Source organism: Ursus maritimus, unplaced genomic scaffold (assembly GCF_017311325.1).
Source record: "Ursus maritimus isolate PB19 unplaced genomic scaffold, ASM1731132v1 scaffold_10, whole genome shotgun sequence".
Taxonomy (NCBI): Eukaryota; Metazoa; Chordata; class Mammalia; order Carnivora; family Ursidae; genus Ursus; species Ursus maritimus.
In genome coordinates this window covers 66,783,531-66,805,835 of record NW_024423344.1, presented here as the reverse complement: position 1 = coordinate 66,805,835, position 22,305 = coordinate 66,783,531, and the positions used below count along the sequence as shown (strand labels likewise).

Below are 22,305 nucleotides of genomic sequence, written 5' to 3'. Positions count from 1 at the left end.
ACTTACTATATACTCGGTGCTGTCCTACCATGTGTGGAGAGAATTCCCTTTATCTTCTAATCGGACTCTCCCTGGAAGGTACCACTAACAGCACCACAGGTGTCCGAGCTCCTTCACAACGCTTTCACTGTCTGGTAAGACTGATGAGCTCACCTTTCTCCTGCACCAAAGACCTATGGTGTTCTCTGACCTGGCCAGTAACAAACAGTGGATACTTGCAGCTGGGCTCATGCTGTCACCTAAAATACCATTTTATAATCCCTGTGGATTCACAGGAATACCTGACCCAGTGAGTACTCCAGATTTTTTCATTCCCCTCATCAACTCCAGCCACTCTCCGCAGAGCTCTTCAACTTGGACTACCACTTCCACCGCCCCTAGAGGAGGGTAACCTACTCCCTTCTGCCTCTGCTCCACATTTCAGGTCTTGACCCTACCTCTGATCTCAGAGGAATGCCGTTCTTCCTTGGCTACCCTCTCTTTGTACAACTCTTGTCCACGTATCTTATCCTCTTCCCCATCCCATCTTAGCAATTCCTTCTTTTGGTCTTTAAAAATCTGACATGTCATCCACTTGGGGGAAGGACATGCAATAGAAATTCTTTACATTTCAACCCTCTATCTAAACCTACTTGTAAAGTCGTGTTTGCTCCATCTATTCCTGAATAACCAACTCATCCACCTTCAACTTGGGTCTACTTCTTTGTCTTCAAATTAACTCATGTTCCTTTACCATGTTCTTAGTCTGCTGTCATCTGACACTGAACACCCATCCTGTTTCAAACCCCCTTCTTCTTTGCCTTCTGAGACACTGTATCTTATCTTCCACCCTGTTCTTTTTTTTTTTTTTTTTACAGATCTTATTTATTTATTTGACAGAGACAGAGACAGCCAGCAAGAGAGGGAACACAAGCAGGGGGAGTGGGAGAGGAAGAAGCAGGCTGCCAGCGGAGGAGCCTGATGTGGGGCTCGATCCCAGAACGCTGGGATCACGCCCTGAGCCGAAGGCAGACGCTTAACGACTGCGCCACCGAGGCGCCCCCACCCTGTTCTCCTTTAGAACAGGGCTAGGCAAAGTGTGGTTTCTGAACTTTCTGTCACTGGTTCACAATGAATTAATAATGTACAAGAACTGAGATTCTAGGGGCACCTGGGTGGCTCAGTTGATTGAGCGTCTGACTCCTGGTTTCAGCTCAGGTCACGATCTCAGGGTCCTGGGATCGAGCCCAGCATTGGGCTCTGCACTCAGCAGGGAGTCAGCTTGAGAGTCTGTCTCCTTCTGCCCCTCCCCCCTTCTCAAATAAATCAGTCTTAAAAAAAAAAACACCCGAGTTTCTAATGAGACTTTACTTTTATAGCAACTTGACAGTAACTTTATGACTATTAAATATAATAGCTAAAAAAGGCTTCTATTAGTTTTTATTCCTGTCATTTTTTCAGCAATTTATTTTCATTGTATTTGACAACAAACTGAGCCTAAATCTTTACCTTTCTCACCTGCATCCTCTTTCTCACACACTGCTGCACTAAACATCGTTCAGCCAATTGTTTTTAGGTTGCACCTCTTATTTAAGGTATAACTATAAACGTTCTTCTATTTGGATAGCCAGGCCTTGTTTGAAACCCAACATATTTAGAGCAAAAAGGATATTTTTCCTCATCTCTCTACTTCTGTCATCCAGGTGAGAATGGTCAACATTTTTCTACTACTTCTTCATCTTTTTAAATTCAAGCCAGCAGAAAGAAACTGTTACTGCTTCCTGAGAAATGACTTTTAGAATCATCTTCCCCAATTTCCACCCAAGCTCTCTGAGCAATCTGACAATCTTGACTTAAAACTTCTCCCTTTTTGTTTATGCCTCACAACGCCATCGTGCTAATTTCGTACAATCACATTACCATGATTTCTTGCAGCAGGTAAGAACAAAATGGTTCTTCCAAATTTACATAAATCAGAATTCAAAATAACTGCCTTGCTTTCAAGGCAATTCAAATACTGATTTTACCTAACCTTTAGGCTCTATCTTCTTCCCAATTCCAATATTGGCCTGTTCTCTGGTCAAGACTGAATTATTCTACTTCCAATAGCCAAACCTAACTTTCTATTCTTTACGGCCATGCTGAAAAGTTTCTCTTTCTCCAGGTCTTATCCATCAAATTAACCTATGTTAATCTCTAGATAAAGAGCTGAAAGACCTAGAAACTTACCTCTTGAAGTTTAAGTACCATGATGGAATGCAGATGTTTCACCAGATTGTCTAAATATGGGATAAGTAGTGACTTGGGGCAGTCCTCAGTGAAGTTAATAAGAGCGGCAGCAGCGTGGGCCTGTACTCGCTGATTGCCTTGGTCTTCCATGGTCTGCAGCAGGGCTGCAATCACCTGTGAAATGAAAGCAGATAAGCACACATTTTGAAATGCCACATTTCAAAGCATATACATAAAATGCCACCCCTCTTCTTAAAAGTCTGATTTGAGCATCTGGAGCCTTGTTACTTACCTTCTCATGAAATTTCTTTTGGAAACCAGGTGCAAAATCTGTAGCCATCTGTCCCACGGCATTACAGGCTGCATACCTTACTCTTGGATGCTGGAACAGATTACTTTGTATAAGTAAAGGCAATGGGTTCTCATGTGAAACTATGGTAATAATTATGAGTCAGATATTTACTGGTACTTACAGGATCCTGAAGAAAAAGCAAAACAAAATTTACTATCTCATTTAAAATTCCTTCCATTTGCTGGTGGCATCCTTCGCCAATGGCAGATAAGGCCATTAATCCCGCATGCCGGTACTTCCAGTCAGCTACAAAAAATAATTACATATGAAAGAGCAATTAACCAGTACAAACATGTCACTCTGGTAGTCAGAAGTATAAAACAAAGTTCTCCTTATTTGGAAAAGACTATCAAAATCTTTTTACACATTAGAAAAATGAACAGAAAAAAGGGCCTGACTGGGACTATTTCACTGGAGTGACGGTTACATCACAGGAGGATTTCTACTCCAAAAGCAGTTAAAAGGCAATATGGAAGCAAAGAGCTGACTAGTATTTAAACCAACTACAGAAAATAAGGCTTTCCTCCTAAGTTTTACAGTAAGCAGCAAATACTTGGATTCTGTGTCACACACTGCTATTTACTGAATAAATATTCACTATCTCCATCATGGTCACATTTCTTTTTTTCTTCTTTAAAGTTTATCATTTTATTTATTTAAGCAATCTCTACACGTAAAATGGGGCTTGAACTTGTGATCCCAAGATCAAGAGTCACATGCTCTACCGACTGAGGTGCCCCAGTCACAGTTCTTAAAAAAAAAAAAAAAAAAGCAAGCCACGGAGGAAAGATTCTGCTTTTAAAAAATTTTTATTTAACAATATGATAAATGAACAGATGGGCTTTATTTATATTCTAATATTACTAATGGCTATGTGATTTTAGACTAATAGAATATTTGCTAAGCAATATTTATTTTACTGAACCTTCCTATCCTATTCTAATATATAATTTCCCTGACTCTTCATTTCTAAATATTTATATTTACTACATTATTGTTCCCTTTAAAGTGTTTCACATAACTTGTGGCACAAAGCAAGAGATACATAAATATAGAAAGCTAGTATCTGTGTAAAGCAATATTTCTCAAAGCGGGGCCCAAGAACCCTGGGATTCTCTGAATCAAAACTTTTCTTCTGATAACATTCTTTCACTCTCATTCTGAGGGTCCAGTGGAGTACTCCAAGGATTACAACACGTGAAAATCCTATGAGACTGAATGAAGAGGCAGAAATAGGAACTCAGGATATTTAGAAGATATTTACAAAAATGCATAAGACATTCTTCTCATTAACATGTTTTTCTTTTGGAAGAGTCATTCTTCATGAAAAACGTTATTTCTGTTAATGTGTAATGGGTTTATTATTGTCATCTTTAAGGGCATATTTTAAATGTTTTTTTTTTCCATTTCTAATGGTATAAACATTGATATAACCCACATAAACAAAAGCACTCTGGGATCTTCAGTAACTTTTAAGAGTGTAAAGGGGTCCTGAGAACAGAAAGTTTGAGAACCACTGGCATAAGGGTTAACTAAAGTTGTAGGAAAGTCTGAAATTATTATCAGACTTAATTGTTCACTTTGGGAAGCCCAAAACGCACATAAAGATGAACTCTGTTGTGACTAATTCTACTAGAAAGAATTTCTGAAAAATTCCTGATTTTGCTGTTAAGTATTAAAACCTCACTATTATTTATAACATTATTAAATATTTACTTTTAATGTGTTTCAATTACTCAATAGACCAGTAAGTCAGAATTTTTCAACTGAGGAATAATCATCCTAGGAAACCAGTAAATAAGGCGCTAATCTTTGCATACTGATTTTACTAATTTAAATAAGAGATGCAATTACTAAAGGTGTCCGTATTTGGTTCAGAGAATTAAAAAAAGATATGCCTACACATCTCTAAGAGGCAGAGTCCCTAAAGTATGTTCAGCAGAATGTGATGCTATGGTATGGGGATTTGAAAATGGTTTTTCTCCTTCAAATTTTCCTTTTTATTATTTAAAGCAAAACCAGTAAAACTATCTTTAAAAATAAAGTGGGGTGCATGTTAAGTTACTAGAAGAGACATATTGTTTGCTGTTGCTAAAGCACTTGTTGCACACATGAAATACATCTCTGCATCATTTTTTCCTCTTTTACAGATGAGGAAATTAAGGTGCAGAAGACTTGCTCAAAGCCATCCAGTGAACAGTAACAAATCTTATTAAGGGATCACTGCCATATATGTAAAGCCTTCGGCATCCAGCTAGTAAGCTGTAGCAGAAATTTAAAAGCCAAATTCCTGAACTACAAATCACAATCACATCCACACTGATTTGAAGAATAGTGTGAACCAATGACAACCGGGTGACCTTGTGCAATCTTTTAATGTCTCTGGGCTACTTTCTTCATTTTAAAAATGGAAAAGCTAGATACTTTCTAGCAGCTCTCATAACTTAAGCAATCTTTGATGCTGTCTCCATCCCTTTGAGGAAAAAAAAAACTGTTCAGAAATTTAGGAAGTAAAAAAAGGGGAAGCCAATTATTCAAGACCCAGATATAAATCACATCTTAAAAAGGAATAATGGTTTTGGGTCATGCCTTTTCAGGAGAAGAATCTTATATAGGGTTAAGAAAGAATTAGGTAAATTGTGTAAGGCCTCCAGTTCTCAACAGTTCACTTTTATTTGAAGCGATATTTTGCTATAACTCCGTTTTACTACTTTAAGATGCTGAATCAATGGTCTGACCCTCAAGTGTGTCTCTTGTATGTAATGTACCCTATAGATATAAATATCTATACAAGTAAGCCAGGATTTCTGTAGAAGAGTGTATACATTAGCATTATTTGTAATCAACAAAAACTATTAACATCTAATGGGGTACTGTAGAAGGCTATGTGGTTGCTAAAAAAAATGAGGGGGAGCTATTTTGTGGTGATAAAGATATACCCTGGGGTAAAAGCTTAAGGTGGTATGTCCATATGGTATGTTCACATTTTTTAAATGTGCATGTATACACAAAGGAGGTCAGAGAAAAGTCTCAGAGACCTATTAACAGTGGCCATCTCTAAATCTAAGTTAAGGGACTTTTAGTTTATACATTTCTGTATTTCAATTTTTAAAAAAAGTTAAGCACCTTAACTCTGTCATTAAAATGACAAAAATAAGCGGCGCCTGGCTGGCTTGGTGGAGCACGCAACTCTTGCTCTTTGGATTGTGAGCTGTCTTTAAAAAAAGACAAAAATATAACACCTATACAACAATTTTTGATATTCGTATAAATTACAGGTATAGAGGCTGACAAATGACCAAATATTTGCTATGAAAACAACAGCAGAAATATAGAAGTGGCTTCTCTTCTGATTAGACATTTTTAAAAACAAAAAGTAGTAGATAAAGGAAGAGGATATGAATCAAATATGCTAATATTTTATAAACATTAAATAATAATGTCTTATTTAAAAATTAAAACCTAGATATTACTGGCTAGGGAGAAAATCTATAGTCTTTCCTTGGAATTACAATTTCTTTTCATGCACTGAAGCCAATTCTAGGGAGGGAACTGAACATGTGCAGTAGTGAGGAAAAACATTCTTTAGCATAAGACTGAATGGTTCCCAAAGAGGACTAAATAGGATTTTATCAGTATAATATAAAAATTGGGCTAAACACAGGATAAAAAGGTAGAGAGATTAAGTCTAAGCGCGTGTCAGAGTTTCGGATTTAGAAAGCCACACCGCCCTACTCTAGCGTTTGAGGGAGCCCCAGCTTACGGTTTTGGAGCATCTGCATGATGTGCTCCTTGATCATCGGTAGCACCAGCTTCCCACCAAGTCCACACGCCATTCGGTCCAGGGCGCTCTCGCCAGCAACCGCATTGCTGCACAAGACCGGAGAACGGATTCACCTCGCTCAACATACACAACAACAGTGCACCGTACACACGCACATCTAAACACGTTATCACACTAAACTAAGGCTGAGAAAGACCAATTCAAGCAGTCTTCCGAATGTATGAAGTTGTGGGTTAAAAATTCAGAGTTAAAGAAAAGGAGGAGGGTACATAACATTTTCAAGATTCATTCACCATGGTGTAAAAATTCCTGTTTCTCAACCTTAGTTTTCAAGACTTTGCTCTTTCTCTCCCTCTCCCTGCACACACCCCTCACTGGCTAACACTCAAGCTTTGATGCTTTTAAGACTCAGAGGTATGAGCAGTGTTTAGGTGAGCCTTGTGATCTCATTTCCTGGACATATACCTTTCAAACTCCTCAATGGACAGAACACAGAGAATTGAAAGCCGTGCTCAGACTCTGGAGGATGTCTTCCTTGCTGTGAGCTTATTTACTTTTAAAGGGGTGCAAACCATACTGCCACAAATTATACACAGGTGAAACTCAATTCCAGTGTTTTCACTGAAAACAGAAGAAATCTGGCCATGAAAGAGCCTTTTGCACTGTCTTTGAACTGAAAGATTAGTAGTGAGTTTGTCATGTGCATCATCTCAAATTGTCAGACAGAGGAGACTATAAAGATGAAACTGTAAATGATCTTTAGGATGTATTCCAACTCACCTTGAAAATATACTTAAGACCTAATTACTCACAAGTAAGAAAATCTTATTCACCTAGCCCAGAAAACATAGCTTCATAAGTCATATAAATTAAGTGCCTTGTACAGGGAAAATTAAAGGCCAAGGAACAGCACATTACAGTAACTGAACCAGGGAGCAGAAACCCGATCTGAGCCAGGTCTTCCCTTCAGCCCTATGAAGTAGTTTCCAGTGAAGGATTACTTTCATATACTTCAAAACAGCATTTAAGCCAGAGTAGTCATTTGTAATAACGGGACTAAGCTGCAAAACACACTGTATATTCTGTAAGTCAAAGGTCTTTAATTTTACCTAATACCTATTATAGTAGCTTATACTGACTACCGGTCTATCAGGGGAATACTTTCAGTTCTCTTTAAGAAAGGGAGGTAGTATGATGCACTGGGAAGAGTAAGAGAAATGGCATTAAACCTCAGTCTATGGACTGGCTATATAAAACCTAGACAAATCACTCAATCCCCACCCCCTCTATTCCTGAATCTACCTGAGAATATACCTTTAGGACCACTGAAACGAATCCACAAAGATAACAGAGCTCTGAAGTGCTGTGTCTCATACGCATGTAAGAAGAGCCCATCAACACCACTGGACAGTGAATTAGATTCTGGTGGTCTCTGCCACAGGACTCTCTATCCATGAGGGTCTCATAAGTCTGAATAAGTTAAAAAGCAGCTCCAGTGTCACTGTACCCTACAGTACAAATCCCGCCACCACCTCTTTAGCCTAAAGTTAACTTGTGTGAAATTGGGAAAGCAGGGAACTGTGTGGAAACAACTATTTTAAGTGAGGTCTATGCATATAAAGGCATTTTTCATAATAAAGCTTTTTTATACATATTTTAAGATACTCTTACACTAAAATAATCTTGAAAATTTAAAGTAAAATGTGGTAGAAAAGATACCTACTTTATTAAAAATAAAATATTTACAAAATTTGACACAGAAAACCAAAGTGTCGGGTGCCTGGGTGGCTCAGTCGGTTAAGCGTCTGCCTTTGGCCCTTTGGCTCAGGTCATGATCCCAGAGTCCCAGGACAGAGTCATGCATCGGGATCCCCGCTCAGTGGGGAATCTGCTTCTCCCTCTAACCCTCCTTTCTTCTCATGCGTTCTCCCTCACATAAATAAATAAAATCTTAAGAAAAGCCAGTGTCCCAGTTTCCAAACTTAGAAGTTTAACTTTAGGTGACAGAATACAGTGGAAGAGATGGGTCCTAGAACCCTAAACTCTCGCCACCACCTGAGCTCACGCCATTCCGCCAAAGGAGCTGCCAACAGAGTGTCCAGCATGCGCAATTACCTGTCAAAGTCATCATCTTCCAGCTCATCTGCATTTGCCCAGTCCTCATCCTCTTCAAGGTCAACCATCATTGCTAACATCTGAGGAACTAAAGCAAATCATCACTTCATACCCGAATACTGTGGCTTTTTTATCAATATCACCATTTATGAACAAGAATTTTAAAAAAGTAAAAAACAAAGGATTTACTTTGCCTCTAAGACAGAAAAATTATTTGCCTGTGCCCTCAACATCTGGTTTGTTAAATTTTAACCTTTTTGCCACATTTGCTTTAGATCTTGTTCTGCTTAAGAAGTAACATTAAAGATAAAAGTCATACTTCCCAGATCCTATTTTTTCCTTTACTCACCCAGAGGTGAGCACTGCATAAAATCAACGCTTCTCATTCTCCAAGTGTTGTTACACTTGAACTACAGATCTCTCTGTATATAAAATACAGCACTATCTCAAGATTTTAATTTTTACACAATAAATGGTACCATACGACATGTATCCTTTGGCAATTTGCTTTCTTCTCAACACACATGGATTTCAACTTAATTACTTCACAGTACTCTATTACATAAACACACTATTCTACTGATGGACATTTTAGTTGTTTCTAATTTTCTCCCTTTTACAAAATTTGCTTTGATGAGATTCCTATCCACATTTCCTTGACAAGTTTGAGTTCAGGGCACGAAACTGTTACAGGTATCTTCAATATTACTGAGGAAGACTAACTGTTCTGCATAGTGGTTGCATAAATGTGCACTGCTCCAGGAAGTTTGAAAGGAGACCTGTCTTATTTCACGACCAGGTGTGAAATGCCCTGAAGCTATATGAGTCCTCAGCTCCACACCTTTCATCAACACTTGATAATTGTTGAACTTTATGACAACTTGGACTCCACAACTGCACTGGTGTTTACTGACGCTGAGCAGCCCTCATTAGCTCCCTCCGATTCCTCCCTTGTGGATTCCTGGGTCCTAGCCGTTGCCTGTTTCCTACAGACCTGAACTTGCTGATTCTGTGCACTGCAGCTGTTTTCTCCCAGTCTGCAGCTTATCTTTTACTTTCACTTATGGTGTATTTGGTCAAAAAAATTGTTTTAGTATTCGCAAATTTAGCAATGTTTGTATCTATGGTTTGTGAGTCAGTCTTAAAAAATACATCTTTCTCTACTCTCAAGCTTTACTTTCAAAAAGTATCTATCATTTAAGTGTTTAATCAACCCCAAATTGGTTTTTACAGGGTATCTGAGGTTGGGATAGATTTCTGTCACGGAAATGACCTTTGGTCAATTATCTTTTAGAGTCAGCTTTGTTTCCATGTGAGTGGATCTGCTCATAGATCCCTTTGTTTCCTACCATCCATTTGTCTATACCTTTACCACCAATAATTTCTAAATCTTCATAGCTGAGAAGGCAAGATCTTCCACTCTGCTCGTCAAAATTGTCTTGGCTACTTCAGGCCCCATGTTATTTTACACGAATTTTAGGATCAACCTTATCCTTATGACCAACTCTACCAGGATTCTGACCGAAACTGTATTAGTTTATAGATTAATTTAAGGAGAACTGATATTTAGTTCTTCTATCGGTCTTTCAACATGTTACCCGATTTTCCCCATAAAAGTCTTCTCCATCTTTTCATTTATTTCAAGGTATCACAAGTCATGCCTACAACTGTGGGATTTCAGACTATCTGTGGCATAGCCATCGTGTTGGGCCCATGCACATTAATATGTACAGAGATACATTCTCCACGTTCATCTGATTGTAAAAGGACATTCATTATATTCTCATCAAATCTATGAGCTTACACAATTCTCAGCAAGTTCATCCAACAATTTTTCCACTTTTAACACATATTATTTAAAGACCTTTGACTTACTAGTCTGTGCAACAATGTTGGTATGTTTTCTTAACATAGCAGCTGCAGTCTCAGAGAGGGTCACGATTACTTCAAGGGCAAGCTGGCGTTGCATATTATTGAGGCTGGTGTCTCCACACAACTACAGAGAAGACGTATTTGTATGTTTTAGTAGTTTAGATTATTCACTGAAAAGAATAAACAGAACATTTACCAAAATATCGAATTTACCTTTAGACTTAGCTGTAAAGTAGCTTCTAAGTGAGGACGCAAATACTTTGGAACGGTATCTGCAATCTCAACAAGGGATTTTAGGACTGAATCGTCATTCTGGTAGCACGAGTCATTCACAGCCTGGAAAAAATGAAAGAGAAAAGAAAAAAGGTCTATGTTCAAGAGTCACTTTATAAATGTGATGTCTCACTGTCAAAACATTAAAAGGCAGAAAACAGGATAATATTATCGGAGAGTATTTTTCACTAAATAACTTAGCAATCTATAGAATGCAAATCTCACAGCCACATTATGCCTTCCTTTTGACTGATATTAACTAGAAACATTAAAGATTTAAATCTAAGTCAGAATTATAGTAACCAGCACAACAAACTTAAGGCTGTCAAGGAATTCTTTTCATAACCAGAAGGAATCCCTTTCCTCTGTCCCTCCAACATCCATATCCTCATTTTTTTCAGACATGCAGTAAATACTAGACTCTATGATACATTTAAAGTGTCCAGGGGCGCCTGGGTGGCTCAGCTGGTTAAGCGTCTGCCTTTGGTTCAGGGTCACGATCCCAGGGTCCTGGGATCGAGTCCCGCATGGGGCTCCTTGCTCAGCAGGGAGGCTGCTTCTCCCCCTGCTTGTGCTCTCTCTGACAAATAAATAAATAAAATAAAGTGTACAATATTACTCAATTTATTTCTTTTTGACATCAAGTTAACTCACTGTGGTATTTAAGTGAACATTTTATATCTACCATTGCCTATTTCAGCATGACAACCCCTAGAAGTTCTGGCTAGCATTTTAACTTACTCTAAATTCAGGGGAAGAAAAATCTGAGATTAGACTTAAGCAGTGAGTAACTCACAAAATTTTTAGGTAATAAACCACTAAAACAACAGGGAAAGTTAATGTTTGTCACTGACCCAAACTATCTTTTCAGTTTGACAGCATAGGGAGAAAAGTTTCTATTAAATCCTGCAAAATTACTCTAAAATATGCAGAATTCACATAAGACTTTTCAGTTTTAGCTCTTCCAAATCCTCTCTAACCTGGTGGTTCTCAACAGGGATGCTATTTCTCCCAGGAGTTTTCTTGGTTGTCACAATGACGGAGGAAGGGTAAAGGCCAGGGTTCCCAGATATCTCGTATTTGTGACACAAATGCTTCTGAGGAACTCATATGACCTTATCATGTATCTCACATGATCGTAAAAGTCAGACACTTTTGAAAATGTAAAACTCATTTATAATGATGAACCTAAAACCTAACTCACAAATTATTTTTGGTCTGGTTTTAATGTACCATGACTCCTCCTGCTTCCAAATGTAAATACTGTAGTATAAATCAAGAATGAATACATACTTTGTTTTGTCCAGATCTTTACTATTTCTGGAAATCAAGTCATCAATACTAACAGCATTCGTGGTGTTTGCCTTGCCAATGATCATCTATCAGTCCACATGTTTAGCTACCGTGTTTGTATATGTCACTTAAAAATCCCCTAGTCTATGTCTTTCATTGTAGTCATGCCCTACCATTTATAAATTGAAAAGCATGCCATTTTATGGTTTATTCCTTTCTTCTTTGTGTTAACTTAGGTCAACATATTTGTATTTTTAAAACTTGTATGTGTACATAAGCATGTTACCAATGCATTTCAAAATAGAATATGCATTTATTACAAAATATGGGTCTAACAAATTGCTCTAACTTACCCAATCTTATTTAACTTTCTTTTTTTTTTTTTTTTTTTTAAAGATTTTATTTATTTATTCAACAGAGATAGAGACAGGGAACACAAGCAGGGGGAGTGGGAGAGGAAGAAGCAGGCTCATAGTGGAGGAGCCTGATGTGGGGCTCGATCCCATAACGCCAGGATCACGCCCTGAGCCGAAGGCAGACGCTTAACCGCTGTGCCACCCAGGCGCCCCTCTTATTTAACTTTCTGATTGAGGCAGAAGGTATCCTTAAAATAATAACACTCTTGGATCCAATAGTGACAATTAACCATAAACTGTTCACTTTATAGTACAAACCGTTACAAGCCCTGAGCTTAAGAATAAGGAGTGCTGTCCAATTTGGGTTTGAATCATGTTTCCGTAACTTACCAACACTGTGATCTTGGGCAACTTTCTTATCTTCCCCTCTTTAGTTTCTCCTCATGTAAAATGGGCATTACATTTCATAGGTTATTTGGTTGATTCTATGACAATAACTTATGTGATTATATATTCAATAATAGCCATAAATTGCCTTTATCATTGCATTTTATCATGTTATAGAAAAATTTTGAAACCCTAAATATTTTAAGAGACTATGAGTCTATGAAGGGCAAGAGATTAGAGTTCAACAGGGACAGAGATTTATTTTGTTCACTGATGAATCCCTAGCATCTAGTGCCAGCACAGAGTAGGCAACAAATATAATGAATAAATGAATGCACGCTAGAGAACTCTGATGAGTTCTTTAAAGTCTATAGAAAACCAATAAGGATATAATTGTCACTTATTTCACACTGTTTTCTTACCTGTAAGAATCCAGGTAACAAATCTGCAAAATGTTTGAACAGAGCAACATTATGCTCATTTGCAAGTATAAATGCAGCTGTCGCTCTAGCAGATAATGTCCTGATCTAAAATGAAGACAGTAAAATATGTGAAACATGAGAAATTTTTGACGGATGCAGGTTCAAGATTTCTTACTCAAGATGAACTTTTTCTTCATCAGTAAAACTAATATATTTTAAAGTATTAAAACTAAAGACATTCTCCAAATATATAAATTTCTTTCACAAGTTAAATGTTATATTAAATTAGGTGTTAACATTAATGGCATTGAAATTATTTACCGATGGATGTTCCTGATCTTGCATACACTGAACTAACATCCGTTTGATAACGTCTAAATAGTGCTGCTGTTGGTTCCCAAAAATTCCAGGAAAATTCCTAAAAAAGATCCAAAATGACATTATATTTTAGTGAAGTGTCAGAATATCTAATGCTCTAATCTAACCTTATACATCAGCCTGACCCAAGTGTGCATTAACCTTGAAGGCTGAACATCATCTACCCATCCTCCCAGCAATCCTCTTTTGAGGTTGGGCGGATGGCAACAAACAGAGCAGAGAGGATTAGGCTGGGAGCAGGGGCAAACCAGGTGCGCACACACTACTCAGCAGCCAATCCCAGCCCTATGCTTTATCCTTATCACTCTGTCTCCATAGGAAGGTGACCTGGAGTACAGGACAGGACAGGACAAAAGGAAGTACAAGGTTTCAGATGGCAGTGGCAGTAACCGTGCTGCCTGACAACCTGCTCCTGGGCTCCGTCAGTGATCAAGGCAGTCCAAATTCTGCTCTACTGTGGTTAACAATTACACTGAATACTTTCAATGAATTCTCCACTGTGCATTACCAATATAGGTAAGATACATCTAACTAAAGTAGAAAACGGTATAATATCTACCTGTACCCTCCTCAAGGCAGATCCCATTTTTAAAAATATACAATTTTGAAAAGTTACACATCCAATTATATTTTTACCAGAGAACTGTAGAACATGGACAAAATTTTTCTTAGTGCAGATAATCTTAATTCTAAACTTAAACCATTTGCTTATTAATATAGTTTATTAAAATACTGTATTTTCATGAAGTTTGATTATAGAAGACCCAGAAAACAATGGGGATTCACCAGCTTTTCTTTCTTCTTCAAGATTTCATCACTCAAGTAGCTTTTTAAAAGATATATTAATATTTAGTAATGTCAATCTCCAATAAAGGAGAAGAAACTGTCATGGAATCATAAAAGACAAAAAAACTGCAGAGAACTATTGTGTACAAAAAATGATTATAAAATGAAATTAAAAGTTTTGTGTTTTTTCAATTTTACTTCCAACACAAGTACAAAGCTCATGTAAAGGCATTATTTAAGTCTAAAAAGTCAGACTGAAACAATCAATTAAAATGTGCTTTGCACATTATGACATTCAATTTTTCGGAAAATAAGATCCATGTATGTACCAGAAAATGTGAAGGGCAGCTTCCCGCAGTCCCATGTTTTGAGAGCTCACTGAATCAAAAAGGAACTTCAAACCTTCAGGCCACTGGTTGTTGCCATCCTCATCTAAAAGTAAAGAAATCCAGGCACAAAGCGTGTAAAGCCAAACTTCAAAAAATGAGGGGTAAATCTTTTCATTTCATAAGCCTCAAAGTATGCAGTAGTAGAAAATGTCACATGCTTTATATTTTTAAAAAATCCTAATAAAAGTAGGTTCTTTAACCACAAACATGGCATTCTAATCTCATAAAAAGCAACTGCGCTTTTGGGTTACATAAGCACAGATATCAGCAGTGGCTATTTCTAAGGAGCAGCATTTGGGGGAAAGGCAGCACTATGACTTTGGTTAAATCTTCTATTTATACTATTGCTATTAAAGAGTTTATTTTTTAAAAGATTTTATTTATTTTTGCGAGAGAGAGAGAAACAGACAGTGTGTGAGTGGGGGTGGGGGCAGAGGGAGAAGCAGATACTTTGCTGAGCAGGGACCCCGAAGTGGAACTTGATCCTAGAACCCTGGGATCATGAGCTGAGTTGCAGGCAGACGCTTAACCAACTGAGCCACCCAGGTAACCTTGTGGGTTTTTTCGTTTTAAGATTTTATTTATTTATTTATACTACTGCTATCAAAGAGTTTAAAAGTAGGCAAAGTTAATATTTGGTATCAAGGTCTTGAAGCCAAAACACTGTAAATACTACCTTCAAACCGGAGAAGGTCCAGGAGTGGGAATCCCAGGGCCCAGAGCAGTACTCATAATATCAAGGTGTTTATTTTTAAACAAGATTTTAAAATAAAAAATTTTTGTGGTACTTTGTAATAAAAATGAGTGACCAGAAAAATCTGTGCCAGTTAAAGGACTCACCAATTATTCTGTCACAAAGAATTTTAAGAGTTGTAAAAATTACAGATGAGTTATGTATGCACTTTTTGTTTTTAAAAAATTTCCCTCCACATTTGCTGAACTTTTTTGAAATGACAAATGTGCTATTCAGCTGAGGTTAAAAAAAATACCCTTAATCAGTTCCTTTAACACAAAAGATCGTGCTTGGGGGTCAAGAGGAATGAAAGCATTATTTAAAAAAAAAAATTTATGGGGAGAGAACTTTGAAACATTTTGGAAACATTTCCATTATTGTGATTTTGAATTAGAAACTAGAATATGTCACCTATAAAAATTCTTACCTGCACATTTAAAAAAACTTGAAAAGAGATTTTCTAGGCTACTTAAAAAATTTCAAATTTAAAGGTTTCAGGGGGTTTTGAACTTATTTAAAATAAAAAAATTAATATATTTCCTATTTTTAAGAATTGGTTGAGATCAATCAGCTGACGTGAGCAAGAATTTTGGCATTATTGGTAGCGGAGATTAAAAAATTAGTGTCATACCCTAATACCCAGGAATTGCGCTGCTAGGTATTTATCCAAAGGATACAAAAAAGTGGATTCAAAGGGGGCACGTGCACCCCAATGTTTGTAGCAGCACTATCAACAATAGCCAAATTATGGAAAGAGCCTAAACATCTATCGACTGATGAGTGGATAAAGATGTGGCGTAACACACACACACACTGGACTATTACTCAGCCATCAAAAAGAACAAAATCTTGCCACCTGCAACGACATGGGTGGAGCTACAGTCTATTATTCCAAGTGAAATAAGTCAGCCAAAGACAGACAAATACCATGATTTCACTCATATGTGGAATTTGAGAAACAAAACAGATGAACACAGGAGAAAGGAAGGAAAAAAAGATAAAAACAGAAAGGGAGGCAAACCATAGAGACTCTTAACTCTATATAGAGAACAAACCGAGAGTTGCTGGAGGGGAGATGGGCTGGGATAGGCTAGATGGGTGATGGGTATTCAGGAGGGCACTTGTTGTGTTGAACAGTAGGTGTTTGTATTTAAGTGATGAATCACTAAATTCTACTGAAACCAATACTATACTATATGTTAAGTATTAAATTAAAAAAAAAATTAGTGTCATGATTTACTAATAAGCACAACCAACAATATCTTATCCTAGTGAGGTATCCTTTTCAACCTTTAAAAATGCTGCCTAAATGAACTAAGTTTAAAATCATATCTACGAATGGGGTGCGCCTGGGTGGGGCAGTTGGTTAAGCATTTCTTGGTTTCAGCTCAGGTCATGATTTCAAGGTTGTGAAATCAAGCCCTGCATTGGGCTCTGTGCTCAGCGCAGAGTCTGCTTAAGATTCTCTCTCCCCGGGGCGCCTGGGTAGCGCAGTGGTTAGGCATCTGCCTTCGGCTCAGGGCGTGATCCCAGCGTTCTGGGTTCGAGCCCCACATCAGGCTCCTCCACTGGGAGCCTGCTTCTTCCTCTCCCACTCCCCCTCCTTGTGTTCCCCCTCTCTCGCTGGCTGTCTCTCTCTGTCAAATAAATAAAATCTTTAAAAAAAAAAAAAAAAAAAGATTCTCTCTCCCCTCTCCCTTTGCCCCTCCTCCGCCCACACTCTGTCAGTGAAATAAATAAATCTTTTTTTTTTTTTTTAAGATTTTATTTATTTATTTGACAGAGAGACAGACAGCCAGCGAGAGAGGGAACACAAGCAGGGGGAGTGGGAGAGGAAGAAGCAGGCTCCCAGCGGAGCGGGGAGCCCGATGCGAGGCTAGATCCTAGGATCCTGGGATCATGACCTGAGCCGAAGGCAGATGCTTAACGACTGAGCCACCCAGGCACCCCTGAAATAAATAAATCTTAAAAAAAAAATCGTATCACTGAATCTGTCATAAAAATAACAAAGCATATTCAATTACATTAATATTTTTAGTGTGACCAAGAAGGGTTCTGATTGTTGGTAAAATGTATTTCTAGAGATTTTCCTTTTATTTCATTGTTTAAAAATATTTTGAGGGTATTTCATAAAGTACATAGTACAGTGGTATAGTAGCCTATGTGTATAATTTACTAATACACAAATGTAACCGCAAAAGCTCCTGGAGTCCACTCATTTTTACTTCTGTTGGCAAGTTTAATCTACAAAGTAGGTTGTAAGTTCACTGTGCTTTCAAAACTTTACAGATAAAGGAGGAAATAAAACTAACAATTTTTAAGCAAACTATAAAATCATTTCTCCACACAGATGTTTTGAAAACCAACAGGTAGGTATTAGGACTATACCGCACAAACATCTGTAATTTTTGGCTCTAAATGCAGAATCCATAATCACTTTCATTTCGAACAAAATAAATGGTACTCAGGTACTTGCAAATTTTCCTTTAAGAAGACTCCACTTTAAAAAAAAAAAAAGAGAGGATATACTCATTTTTTTCTATAACATAATAACAAATGTATCTGCATACACACCTATTAAATTCCTGGCCAGCTCTGCAGCAATATCACAAATTTTTTTCCTCATGCTAGACTGGGTTTCCATTTGAATAATCATCAGTAGTTCACTCTTGATGGCAGTCTGAACATCAGAAGGAAGAGTTGGATAGACTTCATCAAATGCAGAGGACAAAAGGCGTCTTAGGAGAACGGCAGCCATTTGTCTAGCCTATAAATGGATAATGTGGTTAATAACTTGGTGTCTTACAAGAGAAAAAATTTCCAACAAACTACATTCAGTCCATTGATGTACTGACACATTTTACGATTCTATTTTTACAATTCATTTCAAAAGCACTTAGATTTTTTCTAAAAAATAGGTAAACTACACACAACTCTAATCACATTAGCCTACTGTATAGAAAATGCCACCCAAAGCTATTTTTTGTTCAAAGCTAAGGAAATGCCCCTGAACACATCAGATTACAAATAGGAAACATCTTAGCAATGATAAACCTGTCTTTAATTTCTATTTTTAATATTCTTTTAAGAAAAAGAAATTAAATTATAAACCTTTCCTACTTCTCCATCTGGCTCTCATTCTAGTGTACCTACTCTTACTCCCAGCCTGGCCTGTCTCGCTGTATCACATCCCTTTCACTAGCCTCCTAGATAACATGCTATCAAATCCATTTATCTTTATGCTTCATTTGAGCAAACAAACATTACAAGTTTCTAATGCCTAAAAGTGCTAATTAATCTCAATGAGTATATTCTTATTCCATTTAAAAATCTGTAAAATATATTTAAGTTTGGCATTTTCTGTATAATATTCCTTTAGATTATCCGAAGACATATACCATTCTAAAATTTTATCATATTAAATCAAAAGGCCATTGAAACTATTAAACCCAATTTTTCCTATTTTCTTTCATTTCTGGGCTGTAGCTACTCATTACTATAATCAGTCTGGGACTGTGACCAACAAAAAGGAGTTAAGCTACACAAAAAAAAATGTGCCAATTTTTTTCTCGAGTCACTTTTCACTGAATCTTTTTATTTGAATTACTTTTGGTAAAGAGCAAACTTTTAAAGAAATCTTTAATGTTCTAGAAAGGATTCAAAGTGGTTAAAATCCCTGTAAAAGTAGTTCAAGTTTATGCAGTTCTCACACTTACATTGACAACTATGAAGCCACAATCAAGATCCTGAGGCTAGTTCACAATCATCTAATTCCTAAATCAAATCAAGATTTAAAAAGGGTTCAATATAGGTTTTTAAAAAGTAAAATTCAATAGTTTTTAGTAGTATTTATTCTTGGCTTTAAAATTTGTTTCATAGTGGGCGCCTGGGTGGCTCAGTTGGTTAAGTGTCTGCCTTCAGCTGAGGTATGATGCCTGGGTCCTGGGATCGAGCCCCACATTGGGCTCTCTGCTCAGTGGGGAGTCTGCTTCTCCCCCTCCCTCTGCCCCTCTCCCCTGTTCATGCCCTCTCTTGTGTGAGCTCTTGCTCTCTCAAATAAATAAAATCTTAAAAAAAAAATTGTTTCATAGCTAACTTGATTCAATCTTCAAGAATTAAAATAGCCAACTGTTTTTAGAGATTTAAGTTACATTATGTTTGTTCTTCATATCTGACATTCATTTTGAATTAAAGAATATATTATAAAGGTGAAGAAGTGCCTCCTGTCATCTATTTTTAAAAATTGGGGCACTTTTATACTATTTTCTAAGCATTACCAAAGAATATCAAATTGCCAATAAACTAATTGACCACAAGTAGTCTGGTGTAATACTATGTGGAAGTTTAGTGTGACTTCATTTCCATCATATTTTAATATTAGGTAAAGAAGTCTCACTATACAAATTCTTTTTTTTTTTTAAATCATCTCTATGCCCAGTGGGGGGCTCGAACTCATGATCCCAAGATCAAGAGTTGTATGCTCTATCAACTGAGCCAACCAGATTTCCCTCACTTTACAAATTCTCAATTCCATGTTTCATAGGTGGAGCTGGTTTTCTAGACTTGGGATATTTTGACACCTTTTCCAAAATAAAGAAAATATTCACTTAACATTCAATATATATAAGGATATTACTTTTGGGAAGAAAAAAATCCACTGCTAAATGCAGAGAAAAGCAGTAAGAACCAATAAATTTGAATTTGGTACAGTAACAAGTTCATTTGCTAAAAACCATGATTTACCAAGGATTCACACCAAAGTGTCTCTCTGTTCCTAAACATCTTTAGCACATATGCTTCACTAACTAGAGATGACTATAAGCATAAAAATTTTAAAGACAGACAATACATATTTTCTCAGAAACATTTGGCAACACATTAAAACACTGAATGAATTAAATTTCCTCCTTTAGAATGAACTGTTTCAAGGAAGAAAATTTTTTTATAGCCACAGAAATCACTTAAATTTAATAATTTTTATGTAATTACTTAAAAACCGTTAGCTTAAATATCCTGGACACATCATCTGACACAGAAAAAAGAAATTTCATTCTTAATACAGGGTACTCAAAAAAACGGTAACGGCAAAGTAGCTTTTAGCAAATACTAAGTTCAAAGTTCTGGTAATATCTCTGCAGTAAACAACAGTTCTCATTACCCACACGGACCACCACCTAATACCCAACTTGTTCTGTAAGAATGCCATACTCTCAAGTACTAGAGTAGTACCTCCTCGGCAGCTGTCGTATTTCTGATGGCCTGTAAGAGGAATGTGATCTTTGACTGGCCGGGGATATTCTCATAGGTTTCCTACAGGAAAAAGAAAAACATTTAAGGGTTAGAGTACGTTAAAAAATGTCATGAGCACATGAGTGAAAGAAATGAAATGAAGACTGGGAAAGGTCCATGCATGAGAAATCATGTTATCTAGGTCTGCTGGTAAAATTCCCCCCAGGACACAAAACACATTTCAGCTGGTTAGGTTAGAAAGGACGTCCAGACAGTGACTTTCAAGGTCTCTTCCACCTCCAGCTCTTAGATTTTTCTAATGTATGTGCACATTTTCCCAACTTTTGCTTCTCTGATGAACAAAACTCAAGGCCAAAGAGGGCCAAAAAATTCTTAAATGTGACCTGAGCTACCATGCTGTAAAGTAAGTGCTCAGCTAATATCCCTTTACATCATGGAAAACTACTTATCTTGTCAACATTTTCTAGATCAGATGATGAAGAATTGGTTCAAGTTACCACTACTTATAACCACCAGAGACATAGCTCAGATGAAGTAAATCCAAGAAAGGGAAAGAAAGTATTCAAATTCTTTATGCTACCTTTTCTTTCAAGCAATGATTATACTAAAACTTATATACATAAATAAATGAATATGGCCAGGAGAAATTTGGCCAGGAGACTTTAATGTAATTTCTTTTTTTTTTTTTTAAGATTTTATTTATTTATTTGACAGAGATAGAGACAGCCAGCGAGAGAGGGAACACAGGGGGAGTGGGAGAGGAAGAAGCAGGCTCACAGCAGAGGAGCCTGATGTGGGGCTCGATCCCAGAACGCCGGGATCACGCCCTGAGCTGAAGGCAGACGCTTAACCGCTGTGCCACCCAGGCGCCCCTTAATGTAATTTCTTTAATACTATTTTAATAATAATCTAGCAATCTAAGTTTTGTGACTCAGGGCACTTCTTTCCTTCTCCATGAATAATGTAAAATAAGAGCAAATTGGTTAACAATAAAAAGTTGACACCAATCAAAAGACAGATTGTCAGAGTGGATCAAAATACAAGATCTAAATATACGTTGTCTCCAAAATAAGTTGAAGAGAAGCTTAGATTCATGTGCACGTATAAGAATTCTAACAATAGCGGTCTTTTACTGTGGAAAACACATCAGTCTTTGAAATATACTTGGAATTGTTTTCCCCAAGAAGACACTTACCTTGTCTGTTCTCTAAGAGCCACCACGCCTATAACCTACTTTGTTTCTCCGGACAGAAGTGACAAGGACAAGGGAGCGAACACAGGGTCTCCCTGAATCCACATCTACCTTATTATAACTTTTATTAAGTGCTCTGTGGCATCCCTGAGATATTGACAGATAAGAAAATAAAGGCTCAGAAGTTAAATGACCTGCCCAAGGTCACATAAAATAAGCAGTAGAAAGAACTCTGGTTTTCAGAGGCCAGCTGTACTCAAAATCTCCCTAGCACTGAATGCTCTTTCTGGGTTTCACTCCTGGGGTCCGTCTGACTACCAACCAACCAGTTCTATGTATGCAGTAATATCCAGTTTTCAAACCTCTCAAACATCTCAATCCAAAGAATACATGTGGGGAAAAGGAGAACTCAAAATCTTCTGATAACCTCAACTTCTTCTCAAGTACATAAGCACACAGGAACACAATGCCAAAAACTGTGACAAGCATTTACAACTGAGAGACGACGGTCTGAA

The 22,305-nt window shown here is 37.2% G+C and overlaps 1 protein-coding gene across 1 annotated transcript in view; it reads right to left on the bottom strand.

Annotated features, from left to right (window-relative positions):
- Nucleotides 1-20,674, bottom strand: part of IPO5 (importin 5) — a 34,911-nt gene extending 14,237 nt beyond the window's left edge. The window contains exons 1-12 of the mRNA XM_008685009.2: nt 20,578-20,674; nt 17,923-18,115; nt 14,556-14,658; nt 13,384-13,480; nt 13,063-13,167; nt 10,545-10,667; nt 10,335-10,455; nt 8,460-8,547; nt 6,324-6,430; nt 2,682-2,806; nt 2,501-2,590; nt 2,209-2,382 (exon numbers count right to left, since the gene is read on the bottom strand). Of these exons, the coding sequence (XP_008683231.1) occupies nt 2,209-2,382; nt 2,501-2,590; nt 2,682-2,806; nt 6,324-6,430; nt 8,460-8,547; nt 10,335-10,455; nt 10,545-10,667; nt 13,063-13,167; nt 13,384-13,480; nt 14,556-14,658; nt 17,923-18,106 (1,317 nt within the window). The 5' untranslated portion in view covers nt 18,107-18,115; nt 20,578-20,674. The remainder of the gene's footprint in view (nt 1-2,208; nt 2,383-2,500; nt 2,591-2,681; nt 2,807-6,323; nt 6,431-8,459; nt 8,548-10,334; nt 10,456-10,544; nt 10,668-13,062; nt 13,168-13,383; nt 13,481-14,555; nt 14,659-17,922; nt 18,116-20,577) is intronic.
- Between the last annotated feature and the right edge of the window lie 1,631 nt (nt 20,675-22,305).